We start from the raw sequence: 20310 nt of genomic DNA, 5'->3' as shown, positions 1-20310 counted from the left end.
GTTCTCCGCAAACTGAATGAGCAAACGAAAGGGAGTATAAGACGAGCAGTAAGGGCTCATTTAATTGTGAATTCTGAGCCCTTACTGCTCGTCTTATACTCCCTTTCGTTTGCTCATTCAGTTTGCGGAGAACGCTGTGTGCGACCGAATATGTAAATAAAGGGCGGAACATACCCGCCTATTTTCTTTTCGGTCTGCTCATTCCTCCTAAGACACGTTCTAAGCATATGCAAAATGAAGGGCGGAACGCTCCCGCCCAGTACTCTCAAAAGCGACTTCCGGCCGCTATGGAAACATCCCAGTTGAAGTCAATTCATGACGTAACGCGTAGGAGACCGGAAGTGACGTCTACACGCGAACGAATCGTTTGCTGATCTATTGTTTGCTGTGCGCTCTGCTATTTCATCAACCTTGTGAGTAGTTTACTTTTGTTTAATAAAGAATGAATTTTTAAACATACTACACTATGGTGGATTCCCCTTTGTCTATCCCTTGAGCATATATGTACTAGTAATCACGGAGGAATCAGATGATTGGTGGTGACGATAGAGAAATGTGAAGTTCCCTCTCCATCCATCCCCTGGTGTCCCTTGTAAAAGGTTATTTCTTCGCTGTATACCTTACAGCAGTAAGGTAATTACCTAGTGTGACCAGCATTATTCACACAGAAAATCACCTGTACGGAAGAGAGTTGGCTTGGCACATCCTGCACTTCACTATTTGGTTGTGTTATTTCACTATATGTTTCACAATTGGAATATGTATGGGTCACTTTGATTAGATTTAATCGTTTTTGCTGCTATATTTTTTCTATATATATATTTTTCGTTGCTGCTGTTTTATTTTCATTTATCTATATATTTGTTTTTTGGTTTATTGCGTGTATTTTACCCACATTGATCTCTGGATATATGCACTTTGTATCACAGCACTATTGTTGGTGTCACGTATATGATACATTTTTATATATTTAATGTTGTGCACATTTTATATATATATTATGCACAGATGCACTTTCATTCACTAGTTCTTGTTTGCTTTAGCACGATTGCACTTTTTACCGTTAGCATTGAAAATTTTTATTTGAGATAGTCCAATATTGGTCTCTAATATAGGAAGCGCAACACACCCCCCTTTTTTTGTTTTATACACTGAGAGTCAACTCATAAAGTGTTTGCTGCACCTACTAGAATAGATTTGTCATACCCCTTTGTTTCATACAGCGCAGGAGCCCTCTTTATACAAGTCTACATTGCTTGCTGTGATTGCCCGAGCACCGCTGCTGTAGACCAGACTGTAGACTGTGTTCCAGGATGTCTCTGCTCATACCCTGGGGCCGGAAAACAGTGTGGTCTACTGAATGACTGTGTATGTAACCCGCAGCTACATACATACACTTTTATCGCACATGCAGCCGCTGACACCTTAGGGAGAGAACTTAGGGGGAAAAAAATAAAATTACTACAGTTCTCTCAGGTTGAAAATATTTATTGCATTTAACATACTTATATATTACTGTGAAACAGAATAACAGCCTTCTGCCATTGTTATTCTTTAGTTTGTTGTTGGGACAAAACTGTCAGTCATTGATTGTCTCTCCCTAAGCTTTCAGCCTGCTGCATGTGCAAAACTGTATGTCCTGTATCTGTGGCTGTCTACATATTCCAGTACTATACACTATACCGCACTGTGTTCCAGATATGGGCAGAGACTTCCAGAAACAGACTACGGTAGTCTACATTGCTTGCTGTGATTGCCCGAGCACCGCTGCTGTAGACCAGACTGTAGACTGTGTTCCAGGATGTCTCTGCTCATACACAGGGGCCGGAAAACAGTGTGGTCTACTGTAGGACTGTGTATGTAACCCGCAGCTACATACATACACTTTTATCGCACATGCAGCCGCTGACACCTTAGGGAGAGATAACTGAATTACTACTAGTTCTTCTGGTTTAAGTTGAAAATTAATAAAGTCTAAGACATTAAGTCTTCTTAGACTCAGGCCGCGTACACACGCGGGGACTGTTCGCTCAACTTTGTCCGCTGAACAGTGTTTCGGCGGACAGTCCGCTCGTGTGTGGGCTTTCAGCGGACAGTTTCAGCGGACAGTCTGACGAACAAAGTTTTTCGGAAATTCCGAAAAACTGTCCACTGAAACTTGGTTTGAGCGGACAGTCCGCCCGTGTGTAGGCTTGTTCGTCAAACTAAGTCTCGCGCATGCTCAGAAAGAATTTACACGCCGAAGGTTGCATTGCAGTGTACAGGACATCGTTTTCTAGTCCCGTCGTACGTGCCGTTCACGTCATCGTGCACGGTTTCAGCGGACTGTTCGTTCGTCGTGTGTGGGCAAGTCCGTCCATGCTAATTTTGAGCGGACTGTCCGCTGAAACTGTTTGACGGACAAAGTTGAGCGAACAGTCCCCGCGTGTGTACGCGGCCTCAGTCTTAGTCATTTTATTTTTATATTATTTTATTTCATTTTTTTTATTTATTTTGTTGTTATGGTTCAATGTGCACTGACTGCAGTCTACACTGCAGGATATGCGGTAGTAATTTATCATTTAATTTTGTATTTTATCTTCTGTGTCCACTGTCCAATTTATTTGGGTTGCTTTATTAAAGTACTGTTATTTTCCATTACTGGGCTATTCTTTTATTCATAAAATTAATGATTCCGTTGAATATGAATACTATAATGAATAATACTATAAGGCAATTTTATATAATTTTATTTTTTTTTAATATATAAAAAAAGCCATTTTCGGTTTCGGTGCTGTTTCGGTATCGGTTTTCGGCCTAGTGTATTTTTCATTTTCGGTATCGGTTTCGGCACCAAAAAACCCATTCGGTGCATCCCTACATGTACAAATTCTACTCAATCATAACATAGATCAGCTGTTTATGGAGAGACCAGGGAATGTTCATGTCTGTTAGTCCTACTCAACCATGAGAGACTCCAACTGTTTATGATCAGATTAGAGAACATTCATATGTGTTTAGGTCCCAGTCAACAACAGCAGACTCTAGCAGTTTATGAATAGATCAGGGTCCTTCAATTCATGTCATATGGAGTCTCAGCTCTATTACACTGCAGATAGAAGCAAAATAATCACTTACCACTGTCACCAAGAAGATCACCAAGGAAATCATCGATAGAACCTTTATAGCAAAGAAAAACAAGATCGTCAAGTGTTTATATTTCTCATGACTTTCCTGTTTGTTCACCAAGTCCAATTAGATAACAATAAAGTGTATGTACTGTTTTTACATTTTAAAAATAGGTTACCTAAATGATAAAAACACAGAGGGGTTGCTTTACTAAAACTGGAGGGTATAAACACTGGTGCAGTTCTGCATAGAAACCAATCAGCTTGCGGGCTTTTGTGCTAAAGCTTAATTGAACTGGCTGAAGTTAGAAGCATTATTGGCTACCATGCAGAGCTGCACCAGATTTTGCACTCTCCAGTATCCAGTAGAGTACAACTTCCATGTATTCGGTGGATGGTCAAAGGAAGAGGGAGGCTGAAAAATAACACCAGCACTGCAGTCTGTGAGATACATAGTTCTTTCATCCGGAGCGGGACAGAAGTACAGCGGGAGCTGAACTATCTGGTATAGAGAAAAGTATTGATTTTTAAGTAGAATGTGCAGTGATCCAGCCATGTATTACATGAGCAGAAATAACTTTATTTTTTATTACACATCAGAACTTACAAAAACCTTTGTCCCTGGAATTGGGCTTTAAACAATGATCATCAAATAAAAAAGAAAAAAAAAAAAAAAAAAGAAAGAAGGAGGGCATCTTTTTTACAAATCTCCTCCTGAAAAACAGCATTACCTTTCCTAGTATGCGAGTGTGCCCACTTACTCCTGTGTCTATAACACCATAGTGTATATCTACAGTGTAAGATTAATGTCGCGCACACACATCCAGACTTTCCGGCAGACTAGGTCCAACGGAATCAGTCCAGACAATCCGAACGTGTGTGGGCTAATCCAAAAAAAAAAAAATCCGACAGACCTAGAAATAGAACATGTTTCAAATCTGTCCGACAGACTCAATTCCTATCAGGAAAACTGTTAGTCTGTATGCTGCTCCGAAGGAACAAATACGATGCAAGGGAAGCTATTGAACTTCTTTTTTTAGTCCCGTCTTACATCATCACGCTCAAAATAAACTGACTTTTAAACGGACTTGTTCCGTTCGTGTGTGGCCAACTCTGCCAAAAGTCCATCTGGAAGACCGTCAGACCTAGCCTGCCAGAAAGTCCGGTCGTGTTTACGCGGCATAAGGCACAACTTCCCTTGAGTGCTTGTCGCAGGACATTTGTAGTGGGATTTGGTGATTCCACTACTGTGATGTTCACTGTTCTCCTTGCTAGAGGCTATGAGATGAGGAAGCAACGCCCTGCCTCTATCAAGATGGCTGGCTCCACATAGACAGAGACACAGTGCAGAACAAGGTATGACAATAATGGGAAAAGATCAAATGCAGGCAGACCCCCCCCCCAGGCTTTACTGGTGACTAGCCTGCCTACCTTTGAGGGGGGGGGGGGGGGGACAGCTTTCAGAGTTACATTTCTGTATTCCACCTGGAAAGGCATAAGTACTGAACTAATTTTTTTTTTGTTACAATCATTTTTCTACTTCAGCTTTATAAGGCATTAAGATATGTGTATTGTACGAGAAATTGCATAAAGTATGTGCCCTGTGTCTAATTATGTGACTGTTATAAGGAAACATTTTAATATTTGGGTATTTGTGGTCACTTCAATGCATAAGGGCCCTTTCACACAAGTGGTTTCTGTTCCGATCAGCAGAAAATCCGCTCACAGATCGCCTTCTGATTGGAGCAGAGAAGGGCCGAAGACAGGTCTGCGTCTGCTGAGTTTATGAAGAGTGGGTATGGGCAGACTCCTATGGCCAGGAATAAACTGACTCTGCTTTCCGTTTACACCCAGCTGCTTCCACCCAAACGTAAGAGGACGCGTTCCTCCTCCATTTGTTTTTTTTACTGGGCCTGACTGGACTTAGCAATAAGCTCGTCTATATACACCCGCCAGTCCTTAGGAATGCATGGACCATCCAATCAGGTTGCCTGCAAAACTGACCGGCAGACCTGGTGGGATCATTTGTGAGAAATGTTTCCTAAAAATAACTCACCTTGGTATTAAGCTTTAGGGCATTAGTTATCCAGTCATCTAGTTATCCAATTAAAACTAGGTTTACATTTGCGGTTGGGAAGGGGGGGGCAGTAAAAAGGTGAAAAAAAAAAAAACGCTTTCCCCAACCCCAACCGCTTCCCCCTATGCTGCAAAGATAGCAGAATAGGGGTGTACACATGACATGGCCACAACGCTTTTCATCATGGTGCTGCAAAGAGTTGTATTTTGGCGGGCTACAAGACCCACCAAAACTCAACCAAATTAACTAACGTTATGCCACAACCAGACTGGTGATGAAGGTTTTAAAGGCAGGGATCCTCAAACTACGGCCCTCCAGCTGTTACGGAACTACACATCCCATGAGGCATTGTAAAACTCTGACATTCACAGACATGACTAGGCATGATGGGAATTGTAGTTCCTGAACAACTGGAGGGCCATAGTTTGAAGACCCCTGTTTTAAGGGGCTAAAACAGGTGGTGAGGAGGGGACATAACGCTTCCAACACAAAATGCTTTTCATAGGTCACTGCCAGTGTTAGCAAGCCCTAAATGGCAGTATTTGAGCTAGCCAAGAACAAGCAGAGCAGGGCTGGGAGTCAGAAGGGATGGAGAAGTAGAGCCAAATGGAAGGGGGTACTGAATGAAACTATTTCAAAGTGCAACAGAGTCAAGATCTCTAGTAATCAACTCACAGAAACAGAACATTTTTTTTTTAATCTTCAATTTAGTATAGATCTAGGTTTGATTAAATTCACTTGTTGACTGACTCACTACCTCTGCTGGAAGTCTTTTCCACGCATCAACTACTCCTGCCATACAATAATTCTAAAGTTAGCGTTTAACTTTTTTTTTGCTAGTTTGAGGTCATGTACCCGTGTTATTGATAACAGCTTCATATTAAAAATACTCTCCTCTTGAACCTTATTCACAGCCCTCATGTATTTCAAAGGTTTTGGTTGTGTCTCCCCCCCCCCCCCCCCCCAGTTCTCAACCATATGGTCGGAATCCACCCAAATGCCTGTACCGGTACCTGGATCAGCCTCTCCTGCCCTTCCCCAGCCCAGTGCTCCAGTGAGCGCGGGTGACAGTCACCAGCTCTCCGCTTACGTAGCACTGAGCGATCAGCGGTGCTTGATCTCTCAGTTCTCAGTCTTAGAAGCAGCAGGGGACAGATGCATCATTGGACCAATGCTGCATCCATCTAGGTATGATTTAAAAAAATAAAAAAAGCGCATACTTTCTTTTAAGGGCAGAAGAGAGATCTGGCATCTAAGGCTAGGTTCACACTATTTGCGGAGCAGCTCACAACAGGGGTCTGGTGCATTCTTGTTTACCATTTCAGGGATGAATCAGGTCTGAATTGATATTGTTACATATTTAGTAAGGTTGAATAAAGACACCAGTCCATCCAGTGTGTCTACAATTGTCCCTATCCCTGTACATCGCATACACACATCGGTCCCTACCCTCAAGGAGCCCACAATCCAAGATCCCCATTCATATACTAGGGCCAATTTTTGGACAGAAGCCAATTAACCTACCTGCATGTCTTTGGAGAGTGCGAGGAAACTGGAGTATCCGGAGGAAACCCACACAGCCACAGGGAGAACATACAAACTCCAGGCAGGTAGTGTCGTGGTTGGGATTCGAACCAGTGACCCTTTTTACTGATAGGCGAGAGAGCTAACCATTACACCACTGTTCTGCCCAGTGGTGCCTGAATTTGGACCTGAAATGGAGCCAACGATGCACAGGACCCATCTACAGTGCTCCACGCAGCCGCTCCTGAGATGTGTGAACCGGTTCCATTGAGAACCGGTAACACTCTCCTGTCATGTGAATTGGAAGCGGACAAACCCGCTTCCAATTCACATAAGTGTGAACCCAGCCTAATACTAATAGATCCCAGATGTCTCAGTAAAGGAGATCTGTCACTGCCTATTGCCATCACAAGGGATGTTTACATCTTGTCATAACAATAAGTGATCAAAAATAAATAAATAAAATAATAAACTTAGAAACAAAAAAAAAAAAAAAAAAGGGGGTTAAAGATCCCCACCCCATCCTCGCACATAAAAGGTAAAAAAAAACCGCACATGTCAGCGTGTAAACAGCGATTACACCACTTGTGTGAAGTTTTACCGTAAAACGCAAGATTGAGAGCAATTATTCTAGCACCAGACTGCCTGTGTAAATTTAAAGTAGCAACTTGTAAAGGCTTTTAAAAGCATTGCCTATGGATAATATAATGTTTGTAGTTTGTCGTTGTTCCATGGGCGTGTACAATTTTAAAGCAGGACATATTTGGTATCTATTTACTTGGCGTAACCTAATTTTTTATATTTTAACAAACAATTGGTTATTATCTTATGTTTTTGTGCATAAAAAATTCATTAAAGAGGAACTGCAAGCTGCTCACATAATTTGTAATAAAAACATCTTTGCCATTCTGGAGCTTCCCTCCAACCACTTTGCATATTATTTTATATATACTGTGATTCTGTACTTGCCAAATATGCTGCAGAAATCTCCCTCCCACTGAGTCTGGCTGCATCCATTTTAACTGTGGGCAGCTGAAGCTGCTGCCTGATCACTTCCTGGATTTACACAGACACACACCTCCAGCTCTGCAGCTCTCATTGGCCCTCTTATGACTCATCCCCCCACTCTTCCTAGCAAACTCTCCTGAGACAGGAAACAGAAGAGGGCTGTATTTACAGGAAACAGAAGAGGGCTGTATTTACTGGCAGAAAAAAAAATGTTTTACTATCCAAAGTTAAAACAACAAGGGCAGAAGATTTAATAGATGAAAAGATGAGCAAAAAAATGACTGAAGTTTCGCTTTAAGGTGTATTTTTTTAACCAAAAAAATGTAATTTGAAAAACTGTTGCACAAATACTGTGTGACATAAATTGCAACACACACCATTTTATTCTATACAGTCTTTGCTTTAGGCTGGGTTCACACTGGAGCGATGCGGGAACGCAAATCTGTGGCGTTTTCCCGCATCGCATGCCTCCCGCCGGCAGTTCACACTGCCCTATACGGACTGCTGGGAGTGTCAGTGAAATGTTAATGACACCCCCAGATCAGTTCGCATATCGCAGTGCGATCTTCAAACTCGGACAGGAATCGGATCGCATGGTGTGAACACCCATGCGATCCGATTCTGCTGCGGACCAAAAAAAGGGTCCCGTGCGAGTTTGCGGCGGGTGCGATGCGAATTCAGCCATACTATCTGTATGGCTAAACTCGCATCGCACAGAGATCGGATGTGATTTGCATCCGGTTCTCGCTGCCGCAGCGGTGTGAACCCAGCCTTAAATAAAATATATAATGCTTGGGGTTAAGTAATTGCCAAAAAAAAAAGGATTTTTACATGTAAACAAAAAGAGAGCGTTAGAAAAGGCCTGGTTAAAACAGTTGGGATAGGATAAACATACACAAGGAACTGACCTTTCGATCCTTTTTTATTCTTGGAAGCCTAGAACAAAATAAAGACGTATTTAAGAATTAATGGAATACTTACTATTACTAAACTTTGGGGGGTCAGAGGAATTCACAAAAAATCATAACAATAGTGTGACCACAGAGAACTAAAATGTTAATGGGGACATTTAACAATGTCACGACTGCCCTGCTAGAATCCAGCTGTATGCCTCATTGATGATAGATTCAGATTGGAGTACAAAGTGAGACTAGAAGTAATAGCAAGAAGAAAAGGGCTGGGATAAGAAGTGACTGGTCTATCAATGTAGTGCCTATGGGGGGTAATGGGGCTCACACACCATACTCCAGATGTCTTCTCTTCACACTCGTCGTCTATGGACCTGACCTCAGCCGGACACAATAGAGCACCACATAGAACTGGAACAAATCACATCGCTCACTGCCAGCCCTCCGACGCCGGAAAGCGTCTCCTCATCACTATAGAAACTGCTGTTTTACTGGGCTTTCATGGTCACATGACACGGGGTTGTATCGACAGGAAAGTCTAATGAACCAAACAGCCTACTTCCTCCATAGCCTTTCCGGCTGAGAGCGAAGCATTATGGAAGTTGTAGTTCCGCCCACAGAATTTTGCTTACTATTTAGGGATGATCGCCTGATTATGTTGATGAGGAGAGTGAGAGGTGTTATCAAGTATAGAACTCTGACCTGAGCCTGCCGCTGATTTCCATGCGATAGATTATATATATATATATATATATATATATATATATATATATATATATATATATATATATATTGCATTTTGAGATGGGAATGAGGGTAACCTACTACCAAATGTATGCTGGCATAGGATGCGCCCCATGCCACACCCCCCTTAAAAAATAATTAAAGTGGTTGTAAACTCTTACCACTTTTAGCTACAGGTAAGCCTAGATTAAGGGTTACCTGTAGGTACAAGAAATATCTCCTTAACCTACATTTAGGAGATATTTGCAAAAGACAAGCGCATGCGCCGCAGACAGCAGCGCACAGGTGCACTGAGCATGCCTCTGCTAACGGCAATCATTATGTTATTGGCGAATCCCACGCGCATGCGTGGGAGTGCCGTCATCAAGGCTCCGGCCAGTCTCGGCGCCGGAGCCGATATACCCAGCGGTCACTCCGGGATAGATGTCGGAGGAGGACAGCGAGGATCACTTCTGTGGCTTTCATCTCAGGTAAGTTAGTCATAATGAGCTAGTATGCTATGCATACTAGCTCATTATGCCTTTGCCTTGCAGGGTCTATTTTTTATTTATTTTTTAGTTTGGCTTTACTTATTCTTTAACCAAAAAAAATTCTGTTGAAAGCGCAGAGAGCATCATGAAGACCAAGGAACACACCAGGCAGGTCCGTAATACTGTTGTGGAGAAGTTTAAAGCCGGATTTGGATACAAAAAGATTTCCCAAGCTTTAAACATCCCAAGGAGCACTGTGCAAGCGATCATTTTGAAATGGAAGGAGTATCAGACCACTGCAAATCTACCAAGACCTGGCCGTCCCTTTATACTTTCAGCTCAGACAAGGAGAAGACTGATCAGAGGTGCAGCCAAGAGGCCCATGATCCCTCTGGATGAACTGCAGAGAACTACAGCTGAGGTGGGAGAGTCTGTCCATAGGACAACAATCAGTCGTACACTGCACAAATCTGGCCTTTATGGAAGAGTGGCAAGAAGAAAGACATTTCTCAAAGATATCCATAAAAGGTCTTGTCTAAAGTTTGCCACAAGCCACCTGGGAGACACACCAAACATGTGGAAGAAGGTGCTCTGGTCAGCTGAAACCAAAATCGAACTTTTTGCCCACAATGGAAAACGATATGTTTGGCGTAAAAGCAACACAGCTCATCACCCTCAACACACCATCCCCACTGTCAAACATGGTGGTGGCAGCATCATGGTTTGGGCCTGCTTTTCTTCAGCAGGGACAGGGAAGATGGTTAAAATTGAGGGGAAGATGGATGCAGCCAAATACAGGACCATTCTGGATGAAAACCTGTTGGAGTCTGCAAAAGACCTGAAACTGGGACGGAGATTTATCTTCCAACAAGACAATGATCCCAAACATACAGCAAAATCTACAAAGGAATGGTTCACAAATAAACGTATCCAGCTGTTAGAATGGCCAAGTCAAAGTCCAGACCTGAATCCAATCGAGAATCTGTGGGAAGAGCTGAAAACTGCTGTTCACAAACGCTCTCCATCCAACCTCACTGAGCTTGAGCTGTTTTGCAAGGAAGAATGAGCAAGAATTTCAGTCTCTCGATGTGCAAAACTGATAGAGACATACTCCAAGTGACTTGCAGCTGTAATCGCAGCAAAAGGTGGCTCTACAAAGTATTAACGCAAGGGGGCCGAATAATTTTGCACGCCCCACTTTTCATTTTTTTATTGGTTAAAAAAGTTTCAAAAATCCAATAGATTTCGTTCCACTTCACAATTGTGTCCCACTTGTTGGTGATTCTTCACAAAAAATAAAATTTTTATATCTTTATGTTTGAAGCCTGAAATGTGGCAAAAGGTTGAAAAGTTCAAGGGGGCCGAATACTTTCGCAAGGCACTGTAATCCTTTTTCCTGCCCTATATGTTTGGAGTTCTTGCCTCCTTGTGGGCTTCTCTATATATGACATATTGACTACAATACTATTTTATTCCTGTAGAGACATCTCTTTTTCCTTTTTTGGTTTACCCAAAGGGAATGTAAGTAATTGTTTATATATATATATATATATATATATATATATATATATATATAAATGTTTTTTTTTCTTCATCCTTCCTGTATATGATTAATTTGTTTATATTTATTTCCATGCTCTAAAATGTCACACCCGTTCCCATGTTGTCCCAATTCGTTAATAGTCCTACAGAAGGTTTTTTTTTCTCTCTTCCCTCCCTTCCCCTTTGTTAACCCTGGGAGCAAGTTTATTATCTTTCTTTGTATTTGTAATTATTCTGGGAATTAATTGTACAATTTTTATTAGGGATGCACCGAAATTTCGGCCGCTGAAACATATCGGCCGAAAATGCCCTTTTCGGCAATTTGCCGAAAGGAAAAAACGGCCGATAATTGAGCCGAAAATGGGGCGGGGCCTGGGCGGAACTCCGCCCCCGCCCCGCCCCTGGTGCCTCCCATGATGGGGGTGAATAGCGCAGGACTGATGCAGACAGCGATGCCCCTCTGCAGTGAAGAGAGCCGTCTGGTTGAATAGAGCGCCGGGAACATCACAGCTTTCATTTCAATAGCTGTGTGTTCCCCGTCGCGCGCCGTCACACACGGCCCCTCCCCCTTGTCCGGGGAACTTTGATAGACAGATCACCCGTCCAGATTGGACGGGTGATCTGTCTATCAAAGTGCCTGGACAAGGGGGAGGGGTCGTGTGTGACGGCGCGCGACGGGGAACACACAGCTATTGAAATGAAAGCTGTGATGTTCCCGGCGCTCTATTCAACCAGACGGCTCTCTTCACTGCAGAGGGGCATCGCTGTCTGCATCACAGGGGGCAACACACATTGGCTGCATCACAGGGGGCAACACACATTGGCTGCATCACAGGGGGCAACACACACTGGCTGCATCACGGGGCAACACACACTGGCTGCATCACAGGGGGCAACACACACTGGCTGCATCACAGGGGGCAACACACACTGGCTGCATCACAGGGGGCAACACTGGCTGCATCACAGGGGGCAACACTGGCTGCACTTATCTCTTTTATCAGGTCGCCAGTCTCTGACCACCTCCTGTACCAGGTCGCCAGTCTCTGACCACCTCCTGTACCGTGTCGCCAGTCTCTGACCACCTCCTGTACCGTGTCGCCAGTCTCTGACCACCTCCTGTACCGTGTCGCCAGTCTCTGACCACCTCCTGTACCGTGTCGCCAGTCTCTGACCACCTCCTGTACCGTGTCGCCAGTCTCTGACCACCTCCTGTACCGTGTCGCCAGTCTCTGACCACCTCCTGTACCGTGTCGCCAGTCTCTGACCACCTCCTGTACCGTGTCGCCAGTCTCTGACCACCTCCTGTACCGTGTCGCCAGTCTCTGACCACCTCCTGTACCGTGTCCCCAGCCTCTGACCACCTCCTGTACCGTGTCCCCAGCCTCTGACCACCTCCTGTACCGTGTCCCCAGCCTCTGACCACCTCCTGTACCGTGTCCCCAGTCTCTGACCACCTCCTGTACCGTGTCGCCAGCCTCTGACCACCTCCTGTACCGTGTCGCCAGCCTCTGACCACCTCCTGTACCATGTCCCCAGCCTCTGACCACCTCCTGTACCATGTCCCCAGCCTCTGACCACCTCCTGTACCATGTCCCCAGCCTCTGACCACCTCCTGTACCATGTCCCCAGCCTCTGACCACCTCCTGTACCATGTCCCCAGCCTCTGACCACCTCCTGTACCATGTCCCCAGCCTCTGACCACCTCCTGTACCATGTCCCCAGCCTCTGACCACCTCCTGTACCATGTCCCCAGTCTCTGACCATCTCCTGTATAAAAATATTTTTTGAAAACAGTCATTTTCGGTATCGGTGCTGTTTCGGTATCGGTTTCGGTTTTCGGCCTAGTGTATTTTTCATTTTCGGTATCGGTTTCGGCACCAAAAAACCCATTCGGTGCATCCCTAATTTTTATGACTAATTACTTTGTCTTATAACAAACTATCTTAATGCTATGTTTTTTAAATTTTTAGAAAAATTATAAGCTCCTGATGAAGCGTTATGATGAACGCAAAACATGTAGAGCATCTAAATATCTCTGAGCTGATTCTTAATCGTTATCCTGTCTATGCAAATTATTTTCTGTATTGATGGTCAATCTTTCCTTAATGTCCTTATGTTGGATACCTATGAGAATATATACTGAATTTGATGTACCTCTAATACTCTAGACAGGATAGGAAGTATTGAGATCTGGTTTGTTGTTTTTTTTTCTTTTTAGAAAAATAAAAATTGTTTTAAATGTATTTACTTCTTTCCCCCCCCTTTTTTTTTTGTTATATTTATATGTATGCCTAAAAAGTCCATCATTATCAAAAAATCTTGTTGAGGTTTTTTTAAGAAAAGTTAATTATCGGGACGTGGCATGTGTGCTTTTTTGTAATGTATCCCCAGGACCAACCTGTGGCAGATACACACCAAATTTAATTGGTAATATCACCCCTTTAGGAGAGGACTAGGCAGAAAGTGTTAAAAACACTTGCGGTCCTACTGGCTATAACCCCTCACGTTGCACCAAGCGGCTCAGTTCGTCAAAAGTAGTACAAACAGAAATAGGAGGGGTGGGTGCTGTGTCCGTCAACGAACTTCAGAGAAAAGGATTTTATGCTGAGTTACAAAAATCCTATTTTCCCTTTCGTTCATTGACGGACACAGCAGCTCTTCTTGACCTTAGGGATGTCCCCAAGCAATGTAAAAGAAACGAGGGGTGGGAACAGCAAACAATAACTCCACCTATAACAACCAGAGCTCCTCAACGGAGGAGTTGCAACCTTAAACAGCCGCCTGCAAAACCTTGCTGCCGAAGCAAGCATCCAAACATTAGGGAGATGCGCTCACATCAACCTTGTAAAATTTAGTGAAAGTGAGAACGGACAACCAAGTCACCACCTTACACACCTGTGAAACAGACGCTTGATGTCGGAAAGACCAAGAGGCACCAATTGCCCTGGTAGAATGGGTTGTGACAGGAATGGGAGGCGCCTGTCCCCTTATGGCATAAGCCTGAACTACAGTCTGTCTGATACACCGAGAAATGGTGGCCGATGAGACCGCCAGTCCCTTCTTTGGACCAGCCACCAATACAAACCGTGAGTCCGACCTCAGAAAAGGAGCCGTAGCAGACAATTACACCCGCAGACCCCGGACCACGTCCAGGCAATGCAAAGCCACCTCTTTAGGGTGTGATGGACAAGGACATAAGGATGGAAGCACAATGTCCTCATTTAGATGAAAGGCCAAAACAACCTTTGGAAGAAACTAAGGCTTCGGACGCAGCACCACCTTATCCATGTAGAGGATCAAGTAGGGAGACTTGCTAGACAAGGCTGCCAACTCAGAAACCCTCCTGGCAGATGTAATGGCCACTAGAGAGACCACCTTCTGAGAGAGTGTCAATAAGGGAATCTCCCTAATGTTTTCAAACGGTGGTTTGTGAAGCACTGAGAGCACCAGATTCAAATCCCACGGAAGTAGCGGTGGCCAAATTGGAGGGGCCACACGTCAAGCCCCCTGAACAAACGTACTCACCAATGAATGAGCCACCAAAGGTCACTGAAAAAAAAAAGTCAAAGCTGATATCTGCCCCTTAATGCTGCTTAAGGCAAGTTTCTAATCCACTCCTTGCTGCAAAAATAGCAGGATCCTGGAAAGTGAATATGTACGCGGACGCCACCCCATCTCCTCACACATGGAGATGTAGGCCTTCCACGTACGATGATAAATCTTCTGAGAATTCCGTGCCCTCAACATAGTGGATATTACCGAATCCGACAGACCTCGGTCCCTTAGCATCTGGCTTTTAACAGCCACACCATTAAAGCCAGTGACGGTAAAGCAGGATGAAATATTGGACCTTGTGACAGAAGGTCCTCTCGCATCGGCAGTTGCCATGGAACATCCGCCACCATTCGTACTATATCAGCGTACAATGGAAGCCGAGGCCAATCCGGAGCAATCTGAATCACCGGAATCCCCTCGGCCTCCACTTTGCAAAGCAGACATGGTAGAAGTTTGAGCGGGGGAGGCATAAATCAGCTGATAATGCCCCCCTGGAGACACCAACGCATCTGCCACATCTGCCCAGGGATCATTTGACCTGGCCACAAACCTCTGTACCTTCTGATTGAGTGGAGAAGCCAGGAGATCCACATCTGGCGTGCACCAAAGGAGCCAAAATACATCCGGATGGAGTGACCATTCCCCTTGGTCCAGCATCTGACAACTTAGGTAGTCCGCTTGCCAGTCTTTTACACCCGGAATGTACACGGCCGAAAGAGCCGGGACGTGCCGCTCTGCCCACCGCAGGATGTGAGTGACCTCGAGTGCTGAAACCGAGCTGGTTACTCCTTGATGGTTGACATACACCACCGCCACAGCGTTGTCCGACTGGATCCTGACCAGACGCCCCTGCAGCCTCTGTGACCATGTGGAGAGGCAACGCCCGATTACCCAAAGCTCCAGTACATTGATCGGCAGGCGGGATTTTTCCTGGGCCCACCGACCCTGGGCTGACTGTACACCCCAAACTCACCCCCAACCAGTCAGGCTGGCGTCCGTTGTGATCACCATCCAATGAAGAGGAAGGAACGACTTCCCGGGCCGAAGGGTCGGCAACCTCAGCCACCAGAGCAGGGAATCCCTGACTAGCTGGCTCACCCTGAATTTGACAATCAAGGGACGATGGAGATTTGTCCTATTTGGACAATATCTCCTTTTGCAAGACTGAAGTGTGGAATTGAGCATATGGTACCACCTTGAAAGTGGCTACCATGTGACCCAGGACTCGCATGCAAAAAACGACCACCTGCGGGACACCAACAACTTTAACGCAGCTTGAAGAGTCTGCAACTTGTCCAAAGGGAGAAAGACTTTCCCCTCTGAGGAGTCCAGAAGCAAGTCCAAGTACTCCAAGTGTTGAGTCGGCACCAACACCGACTTCTGTAGGTTCAGTACCCAACCAAACTCTCAAAGAGTTTGCATGGTGATTGCCACATCCTGCCTTAATTCTGAGGCAGAAGCTGCCCTCAGCAGGAGATCGTCCAGGTAACCCACGATTGCGATCCCTCGCTGCCTCAGCAAAGCCAAAGTTGGGGCTAGCACCTTGGTGAAGACCCTCGGTGCCGACGCTAGGCCAAAAGGGAGAGCTACAAAATGGTAGTGCTCGTCCCCGACCGCAAATTGCAGAAACCTCTGATGCTTGATGCATATGGGGACATGTAAGTATGCATCCTTGATGTCCAGGGATGCCAGAAAATCCCCCTGATGGAGTGCAGCGACCACTGAGCAAACTGATTCCATCCTGAAACTTTGTACTTTCACAAAGCTGTTAATGGCCTTGAGATCCAGGACCGAACGGACCCCTTCCTTCTTTGGGACTAGAAACAGATTGGAGTAGAACCCTTAAAACCTTTCAGGTGTCGGTACAGGTACTATCACCCCACGCAGCAGCAGGTCCTGTACTGCCCGACAAGCTGGAAGGAGATGAAGGTTGAAGGGAAAAAATCTGTTTGGCGGACAAGAAAGAAACTCTATCTTGTACCCTGAGGAAACCAGTTGGCAGAGCCACTGGTCGAAAAGCAGGACGGTCCACCGAGCTGCAAACTCGCAAAGGTGACCCCCCCCCGCCCGACTCTTATATGTGGTGGCAAACCTTCACGTGGTAACAGATTTGTTCACAGGCTTGTTTGGCTGTCATCCAATTTCATCCAGTAAGGCTCTAAATAGCCTTTCTCCCTGGAAGGGCAATTCCGCCAGTGCTTTCTTGCCTGGTCTGCAGACCAGCATTTCAGCCAAATCAGGCGACATAGTACTACTGCTGAAAATGAGGCTCTAGAGAGCAAGGAGGCCATATCTAAGGCCGCATCACAGACATACTTAAGTCCCTGCACCAACTGGTCTACCAGCTCCATGCAGACCAGGGAAGCTTGTTGCTCCTCCAATTGCAACAATTTAGCCCATTCAGTCAGCGTCTGCGATACTAGGGCCATGGCTAACACTGCCCGCAATGCTGACCCCACCACGGTAAACATGGACTGACAACCGCCTCGCCCCTTCTGTCGGCAGGGTCCTTGAAAGCAGGATTTCCTTCCACTGGATACTGGGGGGTCAACAATCGGAGGAGATGTCCATTTCTTCAGGAAACTCTCCTCAAAGGGGTAAAGCCCCACCATGCGTTTTGGGACTGAAAAGGCCCGCTGTGGTTTTCCACATTCCTTGTAAATAAACGTATCAAAATAAGTTAGGTAAGGAAACACCTTAGGCGTGCGGGCTGGCTTGTGGGACCAGAAAGGGACTGACACCTCTGTAGATGCTCCACCATAGCCTCCATTTTTAGGGTATCCCGCACGGCTTTAATAAGTGCTCCTACAAGCGCCTTCTCCTGCGCTGACCCGGACACGGAGTAATCCTCACTGTCCAAATGGTCCTGGTCTGCATCCGCTGATACATCAGAACAAGGGCCGTCAGTCACAGAGGGGCCCGAGTCTGAATCAGAGCTTTCCCCAGAAGACGGTGGGGGGAGGGGGGCATTTTTTACCCCCTTGCACCCGCATGCTGCATGCCACTTCCACCCTGGCAACAAAGGCCTCCAGGACCGCAGACAGAGCGTCCAAAGGCACCGCATGTGCAGGGGAACTAGTTGCAATCACAGGGATGTCTGGGGAAGAAGCGCCAGCTTCTGATGCCATGCTGACCCACACTCGCCTGTCATTACTTAGGGACCTAAGGTAAGGCACGCAAAAGTCCACTTTCCTAGCTGCACAGACTGAGGGGCCCCCACAAGACTCACCACCCAGACCAAGGTACTGCGCCGTGCTGCTGCTACCCGCTCTCCCCTGTGCCATCCACTAGGTATCTGTGTGGAAGCGTGCTGTTCTAGAAGTAAAGTGCTCAGTGCTAGAGGCAAAAACCACATGAGGCTACAAAAAATGGCCGCCAAACTACTAGAAAATGGCTGAAGGCAAAAAAACTAGCTGTGGCTACCACAAAATTGCCACAGCCCCAGGAAAATGGTCATGGAGCAGGCGGCGGCCTCCCCACATGGCTCACACAGCACAGGCACCCACGGTGGCCCAGAAAAAAGGGAAGTGGATGAGTGGACCCCCAACCCAGCGCAGCCCCCTGCCAGGACCCAGAGCCCCCCTGGAGGACGCCAGGTACGTGTACCGCACCCTCATGTGCCCAGTCAAACAGTGGCCCATAGCATGGGGAGGAGGGAAAGGACAGGGAGAGAAGAAAGGGAGAGTGAGAGACCCCCTAGTCAACCTCCCAGGGAATGCCCAGCTGCTCCATCCTGCTGAGACAGGTCGAACCATACTTACCCCTCCTGCAGGAACTGCTGGATGCATTCCACAGACAGACCCATCACCTGAACAGTACGGGGTAGCTGCCTGCCACGGCACACTGTGACACAGACAGCAGTAGCCTGGTCATATGTGTTCCCCGGAGCTTATAGCTCACCGCCCGCCCCTGGAATAGATGGGGCATGTCGTGGCCAACCCAGCGCGTAGCTAGGGCCTGCTCACGCTCAATGGCCAGGCTGGGGAGATTACAAGGATCTATATTATCCAGCCTGTCACCCAGCCCGGCTGTTGATTGAAGATCACAGGAATCAAAAATGCAGAAAAAAGAAAAAAATTCACTGAACCAATGGTCCCATTGGGAGCCAGGTTCTTCTAGACTAGGCAGAAAAAAAACTGAGGTGCTGGATGCAGTGTTAGGGGTTATAGCCAGTAGGACTGTCCCCTGGGCGGTACTGTGAAAGTGTTGCTGTTTTTAACATTTTCTGCCTAGTCCTCTCCTAAGGACAACAAGAGCTGCTGTGTCCGTCAATGAACGATAGAGAAATTAGCATTTTTAGCGAGAAAATTACTTAGAAACCCTAAACATTATATGTTTTTAAGTTAAGGCTCTGGAGAATAAAATGGTTGTTGATGGAATTTTTTTATGTCGCACGTTGTATGTTCGAGCAGCGATTACACAAAATGCTAATTTTGTGGGAAAAAAACACATTTTAATGAATTTTAGTGAACCCAAACACAACATAATACCCAATTTTTTGGTGCAATATAAAAGATGATGTTATGCTGAGTAAATAGATACCGAACATGCCATGCTTTAATTAAAATTGCGCACACCCGTGGAAGGGCGCCAAACGGTACTTAAACATTTCTATAGATGATGATTTGGCTGTAATGGGTTACTACCAGTTTAGAGTTACTACCAGTTTAGAGTTACTCAGGAGGTCTGGTACTAGAATTATTGCTCTCACTCTGACGTTCACAGCGATATCTCACATGTGTCATATGATCAAAGTTTACATACACACATTTTTGCGTGAGCAAGTGACAAAATCCTCCTTGCTTCTGATTTCTGATGTCACACAGCAGGAGGAACAACATCAAATCCACTCACTGTGTCCAAGGAAGCCAATGCCACCTGTCACACCCTTTCCTGGGCTCCCTGATGGGACTGAAGAGCCTGTTAAAGGCAGCGGTGGGAGGGACCCCCTTCTATCGCTTGTCAAAGTGATCAAGCGGCTCTATAGGCACTTGGATCACTTTTATCTGGTAGGAAATCGCTGCAGCTAAAAAGTGAGATCTCTGCAGCGATGACCAAGATACTACTGCTCCCGTCCAAGGATGCATATGTATTTATGGCGGGCGGAAAGTGATTAAAGCAGAAGTATACTCACCATGGTTCCAGCGATGCTTCGTCCTGAAACCCCCTGCGGCCTCTGGTTCTTGATCACTTGCTGTTTTCATTGGTTGGGTGGAGATGACATCACTCCGGTGCAAGCATGGGAGCTCCGTCAAAGCTTTGCCAAATTGGTGGAGAGAATGGTAGGTAACTTTAACGCAAAAGAGACACAGTATGTCTCTTCCCGATTTAAAATCCTGCCTGTCCATCCAAAAACATACAGTGTTTCAGCT

At 45.7% G+C, this 20310-nt stretch overlaps 1 protein-coding gene across 4 annotated transcripts in view; it reads right to left on the bottom strand.

Annotated features, from left to right (window-relative positions):
* FBF1 (Fas binding factor 1) overlaps positions 1 to 9153 on the bottom strand; it is a 141398-nt gene extending 132245 nt beyond the window's left edge. For 2 of the 4 annotated variants that reach the window (XM_077459368.1, XM_077459367.1), the window contains exons 1-3: positions 8957 to 9153; positions 8625 to 8652; positions 3118 to 3159 (exon numbers count right to left, since the gene is read on the bottom strand). In XM_077459368.1, coding sequence (XP_077315494.1) covers positions 3118 to 3159; positions 8625 to 8652; positions 8957 to 8959 — 73 coding nt within the window. In that variant the 5' untranslated portion in view covers positions 8960 to 9153. The remainder of the gene's footprint in view (positions 1 to 3117; positions 3160 to 8624; positions 8653 to 8956) is intronic. The other 2 variants (XM_077459365.1, XM_077459366.1) reach the window with 1 other exon arrangement.
* Between the last annotated feature and the right edge of the window lie 11157 nt (positions 9154 to 20310).

The sequence above is a fragment of the Lithobates pipiens genome, unplaced genomic scaffold, assembly GCF_037356315.1.
Source record: "Lithobates pipiens isolate NorthernLeopardFrog02 unplaced genomic scaffold, aLitPip1_a1.2 Scaffold_28, whole genome shotgun sequence".
Taxonomy (NCBI): domain Eukaryota; kingdom Metazoa; phylum Chordata; class Amphibia; order Anura; family Ranidae; genus Lithobates; species Lithobates pipiens.
The sequence above is the reverse complement of the archived record's forward strand: the minus strand, read 5'-3'. Positions and strand labels throughout refer to the sequence as shown.